The sequence below is a fragment of the Odontesthes bonariensis genome, chromosome 6 (assembly GCF_027942865.1).
Source record: "Odontesthes bonariensis isolate fOdoBon6 chromosome 6, fOdoBon6.hap1, whole genome shotgun sequence".
NCBI lineage: Eukaryota > Metazoa > Chordata > Actinopteri > Atheriniformes > Atherinopsidae > Odontesthes > Odontesthes bonariensis.
Window position 1 is genome coordinate 13,639,180 of NC_134511.1, and position 18,699 is coordinate 13,657,878.

At 39.6% G+C, this 18,699-nt stretch overlaps 1 protein-coding gene across 1 annotated transcript in view; it reads right to left on the reverse strand.

Moving 5' to 3' along the window:
- Positions 1 to 18,141, reverse strand: part of LOC142382725 (general transcription factor II-I repeat domain-containing protein 2-like) — a 33,919-nt gene extending 15,778 nt beyond the window's left edge. The window contains exons 1-4 of the mRNA XM_075468845.1: positions 18,059 to 18,141; positions 14,281 to 14,363; positions 14,044 to 14,121; positions 12,450 to 13,760 (exon numbers count right to left, since the gene is read on the reverse strand). Coding sequence (XP_075324960.1) covers positions 12,450 to 13,760; positions 14,044 to 14,121; positions 14,281 to 14,363; positions 18,059 to 18,141 — 1,555 coding nt within the window. The remainder of the gene's footprint in view (positions 1 to 12,449; positions 13,761 to 14,043; positions 14,122 to 14,280; positions 14,364 to 18,058) is intronic.
- Between the last annotated feature and the right edge of the window lie 558 nt (positions 18,142 to 18,699).

An 18,699-nucleotide genomic window follows, 5' to 3' on the forward strand; every position in this document is an offset into this window, starting at 1 on the left:
TTACTGATGTCACTGTGAATGGCATTCATGTTTTACATGTAGGTGAATAATCAGATATCTGAGAAATTAGTTTATCTGATTTATTTTGGAATCTTGTGAGACATTTATTTTCAAGAGCAACTGAGAAAAGTTAGAAGAAGTTAACTAAAGTTGAGATATAATTGCTTACGTCGCGACAAAATGGTTAGAAGTGGGGATTGCTGACGTGCACCTGTAATCTAATCACTACTTCCGCACAATGATAATTTAATGCGTTGTTTTGATCAAAAGTCACATGAGAGAGAGTGTGATTTTGTAGCTTTAGAGGGAACGTTTTGCAACGCAATGACATGAACTGTACTTTGGTTGACCTAAGACATAAATTCTGTTTGAACAAAAATCCAATACAGCAGATATGATGCATTGAGCCAAGGTTCATTATGAGTAGAATTCCCACTGTACACGATACTTTAAATGATACTCCAGAGAAACAGAGAGAGAGGAAGAGGAGCTAAGCTGCTATCAAAACGCACAAGGCTTTGAAACTCCCATCATAACAGCATTTACTGCAATCCTCCATGTCTGCAATGAGGACAAAAGTGTGTGTTTGTTTGGTATGCATGACTAGTGTGAGTGAGAATGCCTGATGATTCTTTTGTTATAGTGTGTATTGGTGTCCATATCCAAGTGGTCTGTCATGATGTCAGCACAAAACAGCTCACAAAATGTCCAAATCAATGGTGAAGTCATGACACTGATTTAACTTCTAAACTCTCTCCTCCTCTCTGATCAGACATGCACCATTTTCTCTCACAAACACACATTCTTACGTACTCATTGGTTATGTTTCTATTCAGTTGTTGAAATGTTACTAAAATGCCCATGAGACACATTTCCATGACATGGTTGGGGGATATGGGGTGGTTCTTTTACAATCAGAATGTGGCTGGTTTGAACTGGTTTGATTCCCCTATACTAAATGCAATGTATGGGTTTGAGGTAGAAATGCAAGATGAACTACAGTGGGCTCCCAGGGAATAGTTAGGTTTCTTTGCGTGACGTGCCGTTTTGTATGTGTGTGGGTGAATTTGTGTTATAGAATTAAAACTGAATTGAAAGTTTCTTTTCTAGAAATGAAACATGTAATTGTTCATGTGATGAATGACATAGGGAATAAGTTCTAGTATATCTAAGGCTATAATAATCTCCCTTCGTGAGTATCAGCACATTTTCTGGCACAGTAAACAAACAAAACTAAACAAAACAAAAAAGGCTTAACTTATATGCAATATCTGAATTAAATACCTTGATGTTAATAGATGTACATCATGCTGCAACATGGGTGGTTCATCCATTAAAGCAGATGAGGCAGTGCTTAAAACAATGCACATGCACATCAAACAGCCTGTTTGGCACACTTCTGGTTGCTGGATAGTTGTCACTCACACAAATTAACATGAAGCTGTGTAAACGGCCAACTGAAATTAAAATGAAACGAAGCATATCCAATCTGATGCCTCATGGCTGCATGGATTTCAGTTAGTCTGTTTTTCTGATTCATCAACTGAATTTTGAGGCACTGCTTCCCCCTTTCTGAATCAGCTGTGCACATCCCTGCATGTTCATGTAAGAATGATTACAGCACTCCATCGTTATCATGTTCTCAGTTTCCCGAAGCTCCAAAGTTGTGCTAGTTTATTACCGTACACACACTCAACAGAGAGCTTGTGAAAATAAGGGGACAGATTTAGACAATGTCCTTCTCTTTAACAAATTGTAATTTAAATTTTAATCCTCACTTTTTCTTAGTTATAGGAAAAAAAGTACAGTTTTAGCATGGAGATTAAATGTTCAATCAGTGAGTTTTCAGCTTTCCTTAAAGGGAGTGTTCGCCTCTTTTGACATGAAGCCGTATGACATCGGCGTGCAGCCACCTGCCGATAGCCGCACCTTTTACGGTGTTTACTGCTAATATTGCTAATATGGGATGTCATACAGCTTCATGTCAAAAGAGGCGAACTATCCCTTTAAATAAATGAACTATAACAACATACAAGTGCTTTGTTATTAGTGACAGTCCTGCACATTGAGCTGGAACTCATGATTACTTGCATTAATCTGATAATTATTTCATAAACCTATTTAGAAAATAGTCTCAGATGAAAGTACCATCTATCTATCTATCTATCTATCTATCTATCTATCTATCTATCTATCTGTGTAGCTACTGTAAAACTGTCACATCTCTTTAGACTTAGTATAGGACAGAAGATGGTGTGTTTGTGCATGTGTCTGCCTGCTGGTGCTCCTAATCATCTGTCAGACAAACAGAACAGACTGGAAGTCTACTGTAGCCTCATAACCACGATGGACGCTCCTGAACAGCCCACAGCTGAGATGCACACACAAACCATGATCTACTGTATATCTGCCACTCCCACAGGAGGGTTGAGGAGGGAGTGGGGGTATATGTCATCTTTGTTTTGTGTAGTCTATCTTTTTAAAAAAAGAGGTGGATTCATTCCTCTAAGTTTTATCTGGTCCTTAAATCTTTCAGAGTCACATTCCCAAAGCACATTCCCAGAGAAACCACGAGAGCCTAACTGCAAACTGTTTGGAGGATAAAAAAACATTTTCATCTCAACATAAATGTTCACCAGCTCCAAGTGACAGAGTAAAACACAACTCAACAGCTGATAAGCAGGGTTGTGGGAACTCCTAAATTTAACTTCAAAAGCATTTTTCGAACTTTCGAAGACAGTTTAGCCCCAAGTACTCATTAAGTTCTTTCTCGCTGTCTGCAGATTTGTATACTTCCTGCTTAGACATCTCAGTAAAATGCAACAGAAAAGCGAAGCCTATGTGATTAAGATGAGGAAATAGTGGAAGCAGAATTCAAAGACTTTATAAAGCTGGATCTGAACTGTAATCTTCAAATCTGAAACAGCAGCTTTTGTTAATAAGACAAAAAAAACAAAACAATAGCAGGTTTTTGGTTGGATGGGCTAATTGACTTATCAGCATGGATTTGGCAGTAGAAAAAGAATATTCATCTATCTGTAACATATTTGATTTAACTATTTGTGAAATTCAAACCTCATTTATGTCAGTGATCATGTTCGGCTGAAAGTGGCACACTGGAATATATTGATGATGTCACTAGTACTTAAAACAGCAGGATGAATAAACGGGTATACAGAAGCAGTTTCTTAAGGCTGTCCCAGACTTAGGCTATGTTCTGGGACCACTTAATTTACATATTATGCACTAAGAATGAACAAGAAGATGTTAGATTAAAATTAGCTGCACAGTTGGAAAGAGAACAGCAAGGAGAGAGAGGGACAGCTGCTGTTCTCAGTAGGTCACTTTGGTGCTGATTTTACAAATGGTCCATGAGAAATAGAAATGAGTGGCAAAAATAGCATATCATTAATATTTTAGAGACCCTGCATTAAAAAAAGAAAAACACTAATCATGTTTTCAGGGGAGTTTTTATCTTATTAGGAGAGGAAAAAAAACTAACTTTAGTTAGCACTGTTGCTTCGGGGTGAAAGGTTTGTCTGCTGTGTTCATAATTAGTATATACACTTGGCTCGTGAGCATGGATTTCTTTAACAGTGGGAATGAATTGAGACATCTGGGCAAATGAATAAAAATCTTAGAATTACTTCAATATTGTGTGCTCATGGCAGCATATTCTGTAGACAGTAGTTTTGAGAAATCTTACACAAACAGCGAAAGACCTTATCAAGAGGTTAAATATCCTCAACCAGTCTGTTGGCTGATCTCAATCCCACTGCGGTGCCTTTGAGTTGCTACAGATAAACGAAATGAAACCAGAACCCACAGGAGAAGAACTAGATGAACTACAATGACTTGATATATATCTCTCAGATATATATATATATATATATATATATATAAAATATATATATATATATAAAATATATATATTTGACTGTCTGTCAAATCTGTGAGCGACTGAAAAAGGGTTTCGAACAACGTGATGATTTTGTTGGCCTTCTTTTGTTCAGCTCCTAGATTTTGGACACTACGTTCCCCACACAGCTCTTTACTGAAGCTAACCTACACAAGTTAACTCTAAATGTGGAAATTTAATATACATAGAATAAACAATTTAGCTTTAATGTTAAAGTGCTGGATCACAAGACTGGGAATATGTGACTATAAATGTGTGAACAGGTTCATATAGGTAAAAGTAGTGTCTGTAGGAGTACATATCTGGTGACGTGTGCATGGCGGCGTGTGTGGGAAGTTGGTTAATTAGGAAAATGCTCAGCGTCTGACTGCTGCATCTAAAGACTACCTGTCAGCTCAACACATCAGGATTTAAAAGGAGTGAATAATTTTTACCCCTTCTTTCATCATTTTCAATTACTTCCTCTGTTCTCACTGTTTATCCGTCCTTATCTCACTTCCTGTCAAACTCACCGCACCTTCTCATTCTGCCTCTCCGTGTAACTCTCACTTTGTATTGCCACTTTTCAAATGCAGTCACTTCTCAGCCTTTCATAATTCCGTTTCCCACACAGGCACATGTTGAGACGCGTGGTTCTATTTAGATGTGCTCACTGAATGACAATTTCCTCAAACACTTGAGGTATCTCGATTTTACTTGAATGCAGATTTCTTTAAAACTGTGTTTCCAAGGGGTATGGTGCTCCCTGCTGTGCTTGGTAATTACACTCTGGTGACTTGGCAGCTGCACGGCCACAGAGCACTTCATTTAAACTACGGCTCATATGCAGTACTTTCATGGCTGCAGTAAGAGAACAAATGGGAAGAAATGGCACCAAGGGAACAAAAACGCAGAGAAATTTGCTACATAAACAGACCACAATGCAGTCGCTTTACATAAGATTCAGCCACTTTGTGGATGTTTACTGACTGAGGAACAACGGGGTGCAGATCATTTATGTTGTGTATAAATCACAGCAGACTCTATTACTAAAGCTGAATTTATAGTTAACACACAGGATGAACTGTGTTATTGCTCTGCCGTGGAGAGCTATGACAGTTCCACCTCGTGTGCTGTAAAATGATGCTGGGTTACACAGACTTGTCTGATTGGAGGAAAATCCAGATGATATTATTATATTATTGAAAAGGAGGCTATTCTGTCTAATTACCCTGTTTACCTTTATTGATCTACCAAGTGAGGTGATAATAGTACCAAGGCTTGCGGTGACGTTCCTTTTTTGATGATAGTAACTTTGCTGGAAAAAAAGATGAACCCTTAAACACTAAAATGAAGCATAAAAGACCTAAATGTGGGAGTTCCATTTTTTAATTCTCTTTCTTTAATGTTACAACAACTACTTTTTAATTATTTCCAAAAATGTTTTTAATAAAATTTAAGGTTTTCTTCATAAAAGTGAACTGTAGTGTTTTGGAATGAGGCCCTTGAAGTGGCCTTTTAATTTTCAAAACTTTTTCCCAGGTGACTGTCAAAAAGAAGCATCAGCGACTAAAGTCTGACTCTTTTATTTCAAACTGTCTGCTTGAAATGATGTGTCAAGTGTGCCTGTGTTTGTTTAGGCAGAAAGTTATGTGTGTCTGTGTGTGTAGAGTTTTATTTCAACAGTTATTGCTTTGTGAAAAGCAGGGAGGAAAACAGAGTTGCTGATGCTGGTTTGGAAGGGGCAGTTGAATAAAAGCGATGAGACCTTTTATATAAAATCTGCTAGCAAAAGTACAACAGATGCACCGTCTCATTCTGTCCTCCCTGCATTTAGATTGCCTAATTTACACATGAAATGAAAAAGCATCTTATCCCTGCGTAGGTACTGATAAAAGACTTTACATTGAAACATGTGGAGGTATTACTTGCTGATGATTGTATTTTTCTTGTAAGATAAGTGTTTATACTTTAATACTGTGCAGAAAGTAGCATTCTGTTTTATTGTTAAGTATTCTGATTGTACATTTCCTTTAGGGACTACATGCTTGACTTGTACAAAAAAACTGAACCATCTTATCAAAGTCACATTAGTCCTACATTTACATATCCAAGAGCCATCTTAATGAGTTAAAAGAAAAGGGATTGTTCATTTTAAAAGCTCTGCTGGGTGAACCAGAGAAGTCAGTGACTGAACCGGTGACCTTTTTAAGTGTTGCCTTGAGCAGGTTGTTCTCTTTAAGCCCAGTGACTTAGGACTTGGAGCAGTCTGTGCAGAGCTCCAAAAAAAAATCAATATAGGGTTCAGGCTGTGGGTCAGTTGAGAAGGGTTACTTTGAAGAGCATTTGTGGGGCAGTAAGAAATGTAAAGGGACTGCAGCATGAAACTGATGCTAAATCAACAGTAGACACGTTAACCATACTCTCTTCCATTTTTGTAAAACCAGAGTGGAATAATAACCATACACATTTGAATTGGTTCACTACATTACATAAAGATATTGTGAATCCTTATGATTTATTCATAGTACTATGCATTTATATACTGCTATTTTTCAAACAAGATTGTAATAAATACCTGGTAACTTGCCTGATTTATTTACTTTTAGAAATTTCCAACTAATTCATGCCCAACTACTGCAGTGAATTTCAACAAAGATTTCCAATGTAGTTTCTGTTCAACTTCTTTTCACCCAGCTAAACTGAAGTGAGATGTTACCTTCTAATTTTCATGTAATTTCTGAATAAATTCTGCACATATCACCAGCTAAAATTAGTGTTTGTCTTTTTTCTGCATGGCATGCCACTAAAATTGAAATTAGATATTGCATCCCAATTTCCCGGTATTTTAAGACTAACTTCTGCAAATAACACCAGCTTAACTTCTATTTAGTTTTTGTCTAATTAGGGGTCAACTGGCCCCTAAATGGAGGGGAAATGTTACATCTCAATCTCATCAAAACAAAAAAAACCAATACATAATCAAGATTCATGAACACTGATGTTTTAGCTGAGCCTGAGCTCATTTAACACGAAGAAGTTTGTGCACCTCAAAACAACAACAAGTGCTTCTGTCTTGTTCTAAAATATATTTGTCATGCAGCTTCCCGGGCCTGAAACTGCCCTAAAGCACCCTGGGACTGAGATGGTGCAGTTCACAACTTTGGCTTCCAACAACCCACCACATCATTTTTCTTTATAGTCGTTTGACGTTTTTGGGATTATGATGGCATCCTTGGCCTCTTCAACACGACTATGCTGAAACTCATATATATGGCTGCGCATTTAAAGGGCTTACATGGAAATCTGTCCATATGACAGACGTGTTACATCCCACAACTGTAGGGGGAGCCAAATTCTCTAACGTTACTTTAAAATGGTTTAAGATGAAGCGGAAAACTGGCCTGTGGTCTGATGAACGAAAATCTAAAATTATTTTTGCAAATCACGAACTTTGCGTCATTTAGGCTATAAAAGAGAGATAAACGTCCATCTTGTTATCAGCATAGACTTGAGAAGCTAGCACTATATCTATAATGGTAAGAGGGTGGACATAGTTAGGGAAAATCTAGCTTATTTCAGCATGACAAACTACAGACTAAAAAAACAACAACGTGGATGTGTTGTTGAAGAGTCTGGGACCTGCCTGCAGTCCAGATTTGTCACCCCCATAAAACATTTGGCATGCAAAACTTATTTCACAAATATGCAGACTGAACGGACAAACACAAAAAGAACACTACAGAGTAACTCAGTGTCACAGAGTTTCATGAAATTGTGACTCTTGCATTACCTTTGATAGGCAAAAATGTCTGCATTTGGATATTGGGGTGGGGGGGGTGAGCGGACAACCCAACTGACCAGTGAGAGAGCCAAGATCGAGATCTGTCTCGACCTCTGGTGCCTTCAAACAACTTTATTTAAAAGTGTTGTTTTTGGATTATTTACTCGTTGTTTTGTTGCTGTTTTACAGATTGACAAACTAATTGTTTGGTATCAAAAAGGAGATTATTAAGATTCTGTACCAAATACTACTTCAATATAATTCCCTTTTGAATTGCATTACTTTGAAAGTTGTGCTGGATGGAATAAGAAAAAATATATACAATTTTCCTCTGTGACAGCAATGGTACATAGCTTTCTATTACATGACTTTCACATTTTCCTGCGAGACTGGGCTGAAAAGAGCAGAACCCTAAGGACCCTTTCACAAAAGTTTAATTTGAAGTGCAGCAGAACAGAATCCCAACTAAAGTTTTATTCAATATATTCACTTACACTGAACTAACCTGGTCTCCTAAAAATTGTATTTAGACTGTATACTGCCCAATTTTTCTCCCCAACATATTTTCTTGGAGAAATGCAATCACAAGCTGGAGTATGTGTAGAAACAAGTTGTTATTATTTCTTTTTAAAAGCTACCAACAACTTGCATCAGGCTTGCTTGCAAAGGGACTTGGATTGATGATGGAGGTGCAAAGTGAACATCTGTTGCACTAGAAATTTGGATTTTGTTTCCAGTGTCGTTTGTAAGGCCACCTGGTTAAAGATGGGGAGCGTTTTTGGTTGAGTTGAATGTAAGTAACAGCTCTCTTTCACTCTGACGGTGTTATGTTCAGCCATTTTGTCAGGACCCCTGGGATCAAAAACTGCCTTTACTGCCAGATGAAGTGTGTGAACGGCCACTCAAAGGTGATTTTAAACTCAAATCTGATGTTAATTGCCCTTCCAGCTGCATTTCAAGGAAATTGCTACTTAATTGATATTTTGAACTGAGTGTGTCAGGTAACAGTGGGCTTTCTGGTAGAACACCCCCAAATCACAGATTTTTGACTTTCAAAATCTGTGAAATAACATTTCCTTGCTATAACAATAAAAATTATAACATGTTTCCTTCAAAACATAATTCCTATTGTAAATTAGTTGAACAGCATCATATTGTACAAGACGACAGATCTGACTACCCTTAATATTACTTTGTAATAAATGACAGCAATATCTCAGTAAGTATGCAGTCCAGTGTAAAATAATAGCATCATCTGCATAATAAACCTGTAAAACACATTCTGACTGAGGCAGCCAGCAGTGTTTGAATGCTCTTTCGAATATTATTGTTGGGAGCCTGGAGGTAAACAGAGCAAATTTAACCAACATGAAAACCAGTCAACTGTATAGGTAAACACCAAAGATCTCTATAAAAAGGTAAACAACCGAATAAAAAGAAAAAACAGCCTCAACATCAGTGTAGCAATACGGCAGACATGGAAATCCACAAGAACTCTCTCCAAACAAGCAGAATAAGTAAATGAAATTTATAAATAAATTTATAATAAATAAATAAATGAAATTTAAAACAAAATAGCAAAAATATTGACCGGCAGAATGTGTAAATTACACACAGTGCTGTCTAATTCATCCCACAGACCCCTCTGTGTATCTCTGCATGTGCTCTCTGCGTGCGCACTACTTCAGCAGTGCCATTACATGAAGGAACACACAGACTTTCTGTCTCTCTCACGCACACATATTCAGAAATAATACCTGCTGAGGTTGTTTATATTGCCAACAAACAAAGAATGTTGGTCAGAAATCAACAAACTATGATCATTTATGTGAACACACTTCCATGCCAACACCTCCCTTGATGTCCTCAGTGTTTCCCTGCATGTCTCCATCAAGCAGCCAGGCACATCCCCCTGTAATTTAAGCTCAGCGCACACACGGTCACATCTCTCCCGGCGTAACTTTCTTTCTCAGTGTGACAGTATTAGCAGTCTAGGACACCCACTGCTAATTTTATGAGACCAAGTCGTACTACTCACCACGAGGAGGCAGCCTCTTAAGCCCTCTTACCTTTAACGAGCCCGAAATGCATGGCACTCATGCAACTGGTCTCTTCATGGCCCTTAAAGCGATGAGGGCAAAGATGAGAGAGAAAGGTAAAGCAACACAGGAACAAATTATCATGTGTTGACAGAGAAAACATTGTTCTGAACTGTTTTTCTCAAAGTGTGCTCAAAGGTCTCTTTGGGGGTCCTTAATGAAACGTTCAGGGGTCCTCAGGAAAATAGAATATATTTTAGTTTTGCTATTCTTTGATCAAAGAGACCCAAATGAGAGATTGAATACCATTCAGTCTTCAAAGTTACCTACTCACCTGCAGTAATTTTATAACATTTATTAGTATTCTGGTTCCTACTTTAGGCTTCATATATAATTTAACAAAATTAAGATGATAAAATAATGATATAAACGTAGATTTTATATTTCTGCTAATTAAATATTTGTTTGTAGAAGCTATATTTTACACAGATATCATCATCAGAGGTTGAGGTCAAACCCCCAAAAGGAATGTGTTCAATTATTGATGCGTATTGGTCCTGTTTTCGTCCTCTTACTGGTGGACCTGTCCAGCCAATCACTGCTCAGAAGTGATCTTTAGAAGGACTGAGGAACTGTACTTCTGGGCCTCTCGGCCACACGTCATTACACCATTATTCTGTGTAGGCCTCAGACTTTAGGTTATGTTAGCTTAGCTGTTGGATTTTGAATGTAAATTTTTGATTATTTTGACATATTTTCTTTTGTTCCTAACTTTTTGTTTGCCTAGATTTTTGTTTCTTGTATCCCGTCTCTCCTGTTTCTCCAGTTTAGGATGAAGTTCAGTTGTAGGTTTGCATTTTTTCTTTATTCCTGTGGTCAGGGAATTAGTGCTTTTTATTTATGTCTAGGGGCATTTTGTTTGTTGTGTTTCCTTGAGATGATTTCCTTATGATATACATACTCACATAGAAAAATAAAAGACAGATAAACCACCAAGACTGTCTCCTCGTGTGCTATGACTAGAATTACGTTGCTCCCTCTTTCCAGCATGAGGACATAACAATGTATTGACCTTTATATGTTCATAAATGAGGGAAAAAAAAGAATAAAGAAAGAAAAGTTGCGCCATTATGAGCAAAGTTCAAAGCAGCTTAAAAGTGAGGAGCATTGCGGTGGCAATGAGAGGTTCAGTATCTTGTCCGTTGACATTTTGCCATGGGAACTGGGAAAGCTGGTAATTGAACCAACAAACCTTCAAATGAACGACAGCCACTATACTCTCTAAGCTACAGCCTCCCAAACACAGCTGAAAAAAAATTCCCAATATATTTTCTAATTATTTCTGACTGCACTGTATATCAAAAGAGAATTGAGAACGTCATCTCCATCATGCTTTCATAAAAACCAGCCTGTGAAGTAGTTCTGACAGAAAAAGCTTTAATGAATACATTTGTAATTACACCGCTTTTCGAAATGGACACACACCAATGACTCTCGGTTTTATGTGGAAAAGGACAAAGAACATGTGAGAGACAGGAAAATAAGGGAACAAATGTTCTGTGCACAGCAGAACATTGATGTTTCTTCTCTGGTGATCACAAAAGAACTTGCTGACCTGATTTTTATGAAAGATGATGATCAAAATGAGTCCTTAATGTGTGTTGTTTCATAAGGTCTCTTTTCTAAAACAGCCTCCACACAGATTGGCACAATGCAAAGAATTAGAGTTTTCAGGAAAAAAATATTTTCAGATACCTCCTCACTTTAATAACAGCTCATCTCTGTTTCGCTGTAATGCAAGTAATCCTTTTGCTAGAGAGGATGCCGGTTTTTACAGCATGTCATTATTTCTTATAGAGCAGGGATGCCAGGGTGAAATCGGTCAGGGGGCCAGATTGTTTTCAAGTGGGACCTCGGGGGGCCAAATTACCGGTACACTTTTGGCCTGGCAAGACCAAACACTAAACAAATAGACATGCTATTTGATATAATTTATGAAGGCCTGCTATACATTAAAAATTAATTGCAATACAATACCCTCACAATGAAGCATACAATTATATGGCAGCCAAAAGCAATTTACCCTCTATAACTGTGTAACATCAACCTCTGCATGCCAGTAACTTACATTTAAAATATTTTAAAAACAACAAAATGGACTAGGTCACATAAATAACACAAGTAAACTGTAAATTACTTTGAACAGATTTATTGACAACTTGCACATAAAATAATCTCGATGCACAGGCCTAATCAGGCCAATTAAAAAGATGGCCAGGCTAAATAGGCCTAAAGAAGTCAAAACAATGTATTAAGGTTAAGTAGGCCTACTCCAACAGGCCAAGTGACTAAATATTCAGTAGAAATTAATAATAAAAAAATACCTAACATTACAACAAACAACTGATAGCACATTTAAAATTTAACATTAACAATCAACTCCCACAAACATTTTCACATACCTATCTCCTTTATTCCCATCATTACTTCCTTGCACTATGAAACATGAGGAGAAAAGCCAGCTACATTTTACATGTCGAAGCCAGAAGCCTTTTAGTTTTCACCAGCTTGTCCACATTGGGGGACAGGCTCTGGGCCGTGGCTATTTTCATGACATCATTGAGATGCGCATCTGTCAGGCGATTGCGCACTTTCGATTTATTAATATTCATAACTGAAAATGCCTGCTCACATAAGTATGTTGTGCCAAACATACAGAGTATTTTACCTGCAAAGGCAGTGATAATTGGGTACTCGGGTGGCAACGACTGGTAGAATGATTCAATTCCAACAGATGCGTGTGTATCTTTCAACCGCGCGCAGCATTGCAAGTCTATCAGTTCCATTTGCATCCCCTCTGGGACCTCGGAAGCATCCGTCGTGAAATGAGAGCGAAAAAGCGAAAAGTCCTTTTCCAGTTCAGTGAAAACCGTGAATCGATTGGAAAACTCGCCCATGAGGCCGGAGAGCAAGCTTGCATACTTGTCCATGCTCTGATGGTTGACATGCAGAGATTTCAAACAGGGGAAGTGGGCTGCATTGCGCTGGCTAAGCTGTGCCTTCCATAACGCAAGTTTAATTTGAAACGCACGGACACTGTCGTAATACTCGGTAACGAGTTTGTTGCGACCTTGCATAGTAACATTCAAGACGTTTAAGTGTTCGGTAATGTCCACTAAAAAGGCTAGGTCTCTGGTCCATTCGGGGTCGTCCAATTCCTCCACAGGCTTGCCTTTAGCCTGCATGAACTCGGCTATCTCGTTGCGCAATTTGTAGAACCTTTTGAGCACTGCGCCTCGGCTCAACCAGCGCACATCGGCGTGATAGGGAAGGCCGTGATGAATGTCATTTTCAAATAAAAATGCATCGAATTGCCGATGGTTAAGCCCTCTGGCTCTGATAAAATTGACAGTGGCAAAAACAACACTCATAACATGCTCCATTTTCAGACTTTTGCTGCACAACGCCTCTTGGTGTAAAATGCAGTGAAAGTTCCAGAATACCTGGTCTGGGTTAGCCTCTCGTACCTTTTCTCTCAACTTGACGACCACTCCGGCCTTTCTTCCTACCATGGAAGGTGCACCATCCGTAGCCACACTGACAGCGCGACTCCAGTCCACCTCCAGATTGTCAAGGGCCCCGACAAGGCTAACAAACACGTCGTTAGCTGTAGTCGTGTCTGTCATGGGTACCACGGAAACAAACTCCTCCGTGACATTCAAGGCAGCATCCACCCCGCGAATAAATATCGCCAACTGAGCCGTATCAGTCACATCAGTGCTCTCGTCAAGAGCAATGGAGAACGCGACGAAGGATTTAATCTTTTCTTTAAGTTGGCTATGCAAGTCGCTGGAGAGCTCTTCCACTCTCTCGGTCACTGTAGGTCGGGATAAGCTGATGTTCGCGAGAGCTTGTCGATTTTCTGGACACACTAGCTCGGCTGCCTTTATCATGCACGTCCTCACGAATTCGCCCTCAGAGAAATGCTTGGAAGCTTTGGCTATCTCCCATGCAATGACATAGCTCGCCTTCACTGCCCCTAAACATGAAATAAAATGTTAAGTTAGTATTGAGAATGAGGAGTCACGGTCGGCCATGTTGGCAGGAGACGCAATTGGTTGCCAGGGGCAACGCCATCAGAACTTAACGGAGGCGCGCCGAGACAGAAATCCCCATTCGAAAACAGCTGCAGTTAACGTAAAAATAAGAATTTGAGAAGATATACAATTAAAACGAACCTTCATATGTCTCTCGGCATTTCGAGAAAGCCGCTTGCTGTTTTTGGAGGGATGAGGCTAGCTCGTTTAGCTTTTGTGTCCTACGTTGCCCTGTGTAGTCGTTGTACTTCTCCTGATGGGTCTCGTAATGTCGTCTGATGTTGTACTCCTTTGGCACAGCCACTTGTTGCGAACAAATTAAACACACTGGTTTGCCCCTCACTTCCCAAAAGAAATACTTTTCTTTCCATCTCTCCTGAAAGATTCTACATTCAGAGTCAACCTTCCGCTTTTTAGACAACATCCTTCCTGACTGATGTCGCGCGACTCGTCAATTAGTACCTTGGACAGTGCACGCGCTGCCGGTGTCTGTTGCAGCGCGTGTACTGTCCAAGGGACTGAGACCGGCACGAGCGAGAGACAAACTGTTGGATTACGTGGAAATTAATTGAATGAATATTATACTTAAAACCATTAAGGATCAAAAAACAAAAGTAGATTTAAATTTGTTGATAATAGTATTATTTATTTAAAAAAAACCAAAAAACTTCTCAACCACTGATGTAACCGGGCCGGTTGTGATGTCCATTCGGGCCGGTTCCGGCCCGCGGGCCGTTACCATGGCATCAGTGTTATAGAGTTACTAAGAAAAGAGAAAGTAAAACAATTTGTAGTCAAACCAGACTTTACCAATTTTGCAGGATAAGCTAGTGGCTCATAAAAAAAGAGGAGGATGACCAAGTCTTCTTCATCCTTTGACTGTTTTTTATAGCTTCCTGAAAAATATGACGCACCAGAAGACATGAACAGGTGGTGAGCAAAAGCAACAGAACTTGCAACGCTGACTGACAGCTCAACAGCATACCAGAGGCTGGCGAGTTAGTCACGTCCCCAACTCAAGTTACAAAATGTTTGCAGCATAAATAAGTATAAGGTTGGGTCACAGAGCCTGAGTTTTCATCCTTCATGAGCAACTGAACAGCTGTAAATGGTGGAATGCAATAACTTTCTACACTTCCGAATATTTTCTCAATCAAGGAGCTCTCCTCAGAATTATACTGAAGCTACATAAATAAAAGTTGATTACCTTACTTACAGAAAGACTACAGAGGAATGTGAAGTAACCCTGACAGTATTCTTTTAAAGAGTGAGCAGTGTAATGTCCAGTTGTGCCATCCTACACAGACACTTTCCCAGTAACACATTGGTGTTGGCTGTTTGTATTTCAAGTGAAATGTATCATCATCAATATTGCTGAGTAGAGTACCAGTGTGGAAACCCTCCTTCTCTGACCTTATTGACTTAATCAGCTGTCTCAGAGCTCAGGTAAGGTGAATGCAAGTTGCTAGCTCCCCACCACCACCAAACATTTACTATATTGCCAAAAGTATTGCCTCATCTGCCTTTACACACATATGAACTTAAGTGGCATCCCATTCTTAATCCATAGGGTTTAATATGACGTTGGCCCACCCTTTGCAGCTACAACAGCTTCAACTCTTTTGGGCAAACTTTCCACATGGTTTAGGAGTGTGTTTATGGGAATTTTTGACCATTCTTCCAGAAGCGCATTTGTGAGGTCAGACACTGATGTTGGATGAGAAGGCCTGGCTCGCAGTCTCTAGTTTATCCCAAAGGTGTTCTATCGGATTGAGGTCAGGACTCTGTGCAGGCCAGTCAGGATCTTCCACACCAAACTGGCTCATCCATGTCTTTATGGACCTTGCTTTGTGCACTGGTGCGCAGTCATGTTGGAACAGGAAGGGGGCATCCCCCAATCTGTTTCCACAAAGTCGGGACCATGAAATTATCCGAAATCTCTTGGTATGCTGAGCATTCAGAGTTCCTTTCACTGGAACTCATGGCGCATTTCCACTAGCTCGGCACGGCTCGGTTTGGTTGTGTTTCCATTACAACCGAGTATCACTTCGTGCCTCCTCGACGTGGGCGGGGTCGTCGTAACACGGCATAACACGACCAGAACAACAACAACATACAAGGAGGATAGCATGGAGGACATCGAGGCGCTCGTGTTGCTGCTCACCCTGTGGCTTTTTGTCGCATAGAAGGCAAGAGAAGAGAGCCAGAGAAGACTCCTGGCCGCCAGACAAAACAGTATTGAAAAGTGACGACACTCATCGGCCAATCAGTGGAAGGCAGTCGGCTCACGTCACGTTTTAGTAACGCTTCGGCTCGCTTGGAACCAGGGGTGAAGTGATACGGAAAATCTACCCGGTTGTAGGTACTGCGTGCTAGTGGAAACACGCAATAGCGCGCCGAGCCGAAGCGAGCTAGCGGAAAAGCGCCATAAGGGGCCAAGCCCAGCTCCTGAAAAACAGCCCCACACCATAATCCCCCTTCCACCAAACTTTACACTTGGCACAATGCAGTCAGACAAATACCGTTGTCCTGGCAACTGCCAAACCTAGACTGTTTCATCAGATTGCCAGATGAAGAAGCATGATTTGTCCCTCCAGAGAACACGTCTCCACTGCTCTAGAGTCCAGTTACAGCGTGCTTTACACCACTGCATGTGACACTTTGCATTGCACTTGGTGATGTATGGCTTGGATGCAGCAGCTCGGCCATGGAAAACCCAAATTTCACAACTGGACTTGTTGCACAGATGGCATCCTATCAAGGTACCATGCTGGAATTCACTGAGCTCCTGAGAGTGACCCATTCTTTCACAAATGTTTGTAGAAGCAGGCTGCATGCCAAGGTGCTTTAATTTATACACCTGTGGCCATGGAAGTGATTGGCACACCTGAAATTAATTATTTGGATGGATGAGTGAATAGTGAATACTTTTGGCAATATAGTGTATGTTAGCCTGAATGCTGGGACCTGAATGCACCCTACAGAAGTGGACTCCAGCAAAAGGTACCAGACTTTCCAATAATTTCTCAGTACAACTTTAAAAAGTTATTATTTTATTTGATGTGCGATCAGTTCAAAATTATATCAACTACAGTTTAAGATAAGTTGTAGCCATTGTTTAAATTTAATGGGGACAGAAACAGAATTTCTACAATGAGAATGATGTAAAAATGACTATTGGGTCTCTGATACACTCTATTAAACTTGACCAAATATAGTTTGGTGTGTGCTAAAAAGAGTTACAGTTTTTGTGTATCCTGATGATATAGCAATCATGATAAAATAGATACATGCAGAAACATGACTCCATCAGCTCAGAAGGCTGTGGTGCATATATTCCAGGGCTTCACAGCGTTCCAAAGCACTAGATCTCACAAAAGGAGGGCAGTTAGGAGAAGCTCATAAAAACAGTGAGAACTTAACATGGAAAATGAAAGTGAACTACTTCATTTTGGGAATGTGAACTTAGTTCAGGCTTCCATGAACATGAACTGGTTCATTCCAAATTATGCAAACTAGCTCTCATGACGCAGAAACTTACAGAATACTGATCGTTCCAGGTATGTTCTGTCAATCATGGGTTAATACTGAAGCCACTTTTTCAACACCCTAACACAATCTGCATTGCCAACATGATTCTTGGTCAATGCCCACTCTGACAACTTCATCAAACCATGGAAACCTGTCTAAAACTGAGCTTGTTCAACAATGACAATAATCCTCCCTCAGTACACACAATAACACAACTGAGCATTTCATAAATGACTAACTTACAGCCTGTTTTTTTTTTTTTAACTTTGAATGGTTTTCTTCTAACATAAATCTGAACATCATTAATCACCAGTTTGATTTACTGTCATTTCACTTGTGAAGAAAAGTCTTACTTCAGCAATACTATTCTCAGAGGATTTGCCTGGCAAGACATTTAATTCTCCATAATGTCTCATCTGTTTGATTTATCTTTTTCCCTTCTTTTTAAACAAAAAATTTTTTTGAGTGTTTCAAATAATGATTTGTACAAGTCCAGTTTTTTGTTCAACAAAACGACACTGTTTTAATTTTTTGTCAAGAAAAAGTTGCTCAGACAACAGCGATTCCAAATTTAAAGGAGTTTTCTATATTACCTTCCACATTCATTCTCTTCATCTCCTGGGTTTTCCTTACTATCCTCTTAAATCATCTTGCTCTCCACCACGTAACTCTCTCCATCTGCTCCTCTCTGCCACTCTCCATCTCTTACAGTATGCTGTCTTGACTGCTTCTCTCCATCTGCTGAGATCTGTCTTCTCTGAAAATATCGATGCCATCTGGCGGACACTCCATTCCAGAATGATTCACGGTACTGTAGCATAAGAGCATTGAGCCTTGGCACGAGTTGGCCCGGTAGGAGTTAAAGGCTCTGATCCCGACCTTGTATGCTCATTATGTGTCTCACTGAGGTGTTCTGATTATTGCTGTCACTACACATTGGTGCATGGAGAAGAAGACCATCGATATAGCTTTTGTTTCCCTTTTTTTCTTTCCTTTCCATTTCAAAAGAAATATTCAGTTTCCCTTTCTTACGCCTCCAAAAATTGTCCAAATATCTTTGGATACGAGGGACACAAAGGAACAAAAAGACTTTGATAAATGATAAACTTCAGCCATAAGTTTGCTTTGTGGTACTTGAGACCTGTCTCGAAAACACTTTGTTTTAGTCTTGTCTCAAAATCAACCGTATCTTCACTCGGTCTTATCTAGGTTTCATACAGAGTGAACAAGGAAAACCGCATGATATCTTTGGTGAGGTACATAATGGAAAATGGGCAAAGATGTGGAGCGATCTGCTAAATTAAACTAGGCATGAGGGCTGGGCATTAAAACAGTTTATTGACGAATGAA